The sequence below is a fragment of the Triticum urartu genome, chromosome 7A, assembly GCF_056163025.1.
Source record: "Triticum urartu cultivar PI428250 chromosome 7A, HENAU_Tu73, whole genome shotgun sequence".
In the NCBI taxonomy this organism is placed as follows: Eukaryota; Viridiplantae; Streptophyta; class Magnoliopsida; order Poales; family Poaceae; genus Triticum; species Triticum urartu.
Genome location: NC_141879.1, coordinates 555,765,255 through 555,768,936, shown reverse-complemented (window position 1 = coordinate 555,768,936; position 3,682 = coordinate 555,765,255). Strand labels below are relative to the sequence as shown.

General features: G+C 46.2%; 1 protein-coding gene across 2 annotated transcripts; it reads right to left on the bottom strand.

Annotated features, from left to right (window-relative positions):
- Window positions 1-639: 639 nt before the first annotated feature.
- Window positions 640-1,732, bottom strand: LOC125523686 (chitinase 1). Of its 2 annotated transcripts, XM_087535918.1 has the most exons (2): window positions 971-1,732; window positions 640-909 (listed from the first exon to the last, which is right to left on the bottom strand). In XM_087535918.1, exons 1-2 carry the CDS (start codon window positions 1,660-1,662, stop codon window positions 855-857), a joined length of 747 nt encoding a protein of 248 aa, XP_087392044.1. In that variant the 5' UTR covers window positions 1,663-1,732; the 3' UTR covers window positions 640-854. The 2 variants fall into 2 exon arrangements, with proteins under 2 accessions (XP_087392044.1, XP_048544702.1); XM_048688745.2 differs by having other exon boundaries at window positions 640-1,732.
- Window positions 1,733-3,682: the final 1,950 nt, after the last annotated feature.

Sequence of the window (3,682 nt, the reverse complement as noted above, 5' to 3'; positions counted from 1 at the left end):
TGGCTGTCTAGTGTGCATAGTTGTCGTGTCAGTGAATTTGTGCATCGCATCTTTGCATTCCACCCTCGACAGGGTGGAGATGGGGTGGAGAGGAGCAGCCGGTCCAGCCTGCGTCGCACGATGGTTCCAGAAGGAGTGCCGGAGACCATGTGTCGGATCGGTTCAGAGAACGACTATCATCCGACCGTCCATCTTTTTATCCAAGGCCCAAATATTGTACTGAGACAAGCAAAAAGAAATCAGGCGCATGAGGTCTGAGACTTGAGGTATAGGTGGTCGGGAAAATTTTGTTTTTATCACTCTAACTTTTGTCTATTTTGCTTATACCAAAATATACTTTGACATATTACTTTTGCCACTTTTAGTTTTAACAATACATCACAAATGTCATTCCATGGCAAAAGCAATGACTTTTCATTTCACTTTTGCCATTCTTAGGTTTTGATACAATTGCTACTTTAAAATTATTGCTTTTGCTACAGAATGACAATTGTGATGTATTATCCAAAACTAAAAATGATAAAAGTGAAATGTCAAATTCTAGAGTGACATAAATAAATTGATCAAAAACTAGAGTGACAAAAACAAAGTTTCCATAGGCGATCCCATAATTCACACTCATACGAAAGACACATAATGTAGAGCAAACCAAAGTAGGTGCCGCTTATTCAAGCTTGAGTACGTACACGGCATTTATTTAGTCCCAGTACATATCCGGGATATACATGACCCCGTACGTATGCTGTATGCAGCAAACTTGTCTTACTCACTTATTAGCGGATCGAATCCACCACTTAGTTAGTGGTTGGCGACGAGCTGCTGCGCCTGGGTCTCATACTTGAACAGGTAGGGGCTCATCTTAGAGCTATCCGCCGAAAAGATGAAGATCCCCGGCAGCTTGCCCTGCCGCTGGAGCTCCTTGGCGCCGCTGATGCCTTGATCCGGCGAGAGCAGGCCGGTGACGTTGCCGGTCTTGAAGCTGGCGAGCAGCTTGGTGCCGCCGGAGCCGGGGTAGTTGCGCGCCTGCTCGTCGTAGAACTGCACGTAGTACTGGACGACGGTGTTGGCGCCGTAGCCGTAGAACTGGAAGTTGACGTAGTCGATGACCCCGGAGTACTTCCTCCACAGAGCCTGGTAGTACTTCTGGTTGACCGGGAGCTCGTAGGGCGCGATGGAGGTGCGGATGTTGGGGAAGCGGGCCTTGAGCTGGGTGAGCAGGCGGCCGATGCCCTCCACGAAGGTGTCCACGTCGGTGCCGAAGTGCTCGTAGTCCACGTCCACGCCGTCCAGCCCGTACTGGTTGATCATGGCGGAGAGGGAGGAGACGGCGTTGGCCACCCACGAGTCGACGGAGGTCGGGGCGTAGGTGGCGTTGACGCCCGTGTTCTGGACGGTGTCGCCGCCGATGCTGACCATGATGCTCAGGTTAGGGTGGGCCGCCTTGGTGGCGGCCATGGCGGCCGGGGTGAGGTTGCCCGTGTCCCAGAACGGCTTGAAGACGCCGTTGGTCGGCGTGGGCTTGGACTGCTGGCTCGCCAGGTAGTCGATGGCGAAGGCGAGGATGAAGTGGAAGCTCACGCCGGTGTTCACGGGCACGTCGGAGAACCGGACGCCGGTGAACTGCGCGCCGATGTACTCCCGGAAGAGGTACCCGTTCGTCATGGCTGGCTCAGCTCAATGGACCGAATGAAATCTAAGTAGCTCAGTGGATCGAATGACATGCAGGCTAGACATTGTCCGAATTTATAGCGGCCGTGCGCTGGCTCGCGTGTGGCCGCTTTGCATGCCACGTACTACGTCCGCGAAGGTCTGGAGCGAGTCAACAATGGCGTGCTGCTAGTTTCCACATCTGTGAGAAGTGTCGTTGTTTTGTTTTGACGGATCTCCGGGCGACGCGCGGGAACATCACACGTTAGCTCTCATGGCAGCGACTCTGCTTCTGAACCTGAGGCTTAAACGCTCGAGAGATTTCCATGCTCCGATCGAAGTTGATGACAGTACACCGAGGCGACTACGACATCACATATCCGTTCAGACGCGGAACCTTCAGACTACGAGGGTGCTTGGATCAAGGGATTATTTTAGTCTGACTAAAAATGATCTTTTTAAGAGACTAAAATTCCAAGCACCTCTGACTAAAGAGAGGCTAAAACTAGTCTTATAGACTAAAATATTTTAGTCAGGGGTACTCCTATTAAAATATTAATTAGTTCTCTCCCTCCTCATTTAACTCCTCTTCTTTAATACAGGCGAGTTCTGGATTGGTGGTTTGGAGGATAATAAATGCTTATTAACTTAATTTTAGTCTTTTTAATATTTGAATTTAAGCATGAATGAGGCTAGTAAATTTTAATTCCACTATTTTTAATCATGAGACTAAAACATATCCAAGCATCCTCTATATTGTACACTGGACGAGATCGTCAAGCCCGAATTTCCCTCGTGGGTTGTCGGCACACTCTCTTCGGGTATTAATTTGTTAGGCCACTTTCCAGCATTTTTTGTTTGTTAGGTCACTCGTAAGCGTAGAATTCCACCTTACACGAGCATACGGTATTGACCGGTCATACAGGATGTCAAAGTTTTTTTCCAGTTACGATAATGAAGGGCGAAGGCACATGCATGGTACTCTCACTGAGTGTGACGTCTCAACAACAAATTTTAGCATGGTACTCTCCCTGATCCCAAAAAATGAATCTCCTGAACTCATTACTCGGTACAGCCCCATTAGCTTATGCAATGTAATATATAAGATCATCTAAAAAATACTTGCTGCCCCTCTGAAAATTATTCTTTCAAAGATTACTTCACCATATCAGAGTGCTTTTGTCCCGGGCAGACTTATCACAGATAATGTGTTTGTCGCTTATGAGTGTGTGCATAAAATAAAAAATAAAAAGGAAGGTCAGACCGGTTTGTGTGTTGTGAAACTAGATATGCATAAGGCCTATGACATGGTTGAATGGGTGTTCTTAAGGAATATGATGATCAAGCTTGGTTTCCATGAACAGTGGGTCAATTTAGTTATGAATTGTGTGAGCTCTGTTAAGTACACAATCAGACATAATTCTCAGGAAACAAAAAGTTTTACACCTACGAGATGTATTAGGCAAGGGGACCCTCTCTCCCCTTACCTCTTTTTACTGTGTGCAGAAGGATTGTCAAGTCCATTGATGCATGAGGAAGAAGCTGGAGGCATTGATGGGATTAGAGTGTGCAGAAATGCACCATTGGTGTCACACCTACTTTTTGCCAATGATTCTTTAATTCTCAAGAAGGCACATTTGTTAAATGCAGCTTCCTTGCAACAAGTACTTGATACATATTGTGCAAACTCTGGTCAGTTGGTGAGTAGAGCAAAATCTAGTATATTCTTTAGTCCCAATACTATTAATGTTGCTAGAACTTAAATATGTAATGAGCTCCATATAGATAAAGAAGCTTTATCTAATCGTTATCTAGGTCTTGCTGCCTTATTTGGAGCTGACCGTAGTGATTGCTTTAAGCACTTTCTCGACCGGATTCGAGAAAAGATTAATGGATGGAATGAGAAACACCTCTCGATTGGTGGAAAGGGAATTTTGTTGAAAGTTGTTGCACAATCTATCACTGTATATGCTATGTCAGTCTTCAAATTACCCAAGGGGCTATGCAAGTATATTATGGTCCTTATTGCAGGATG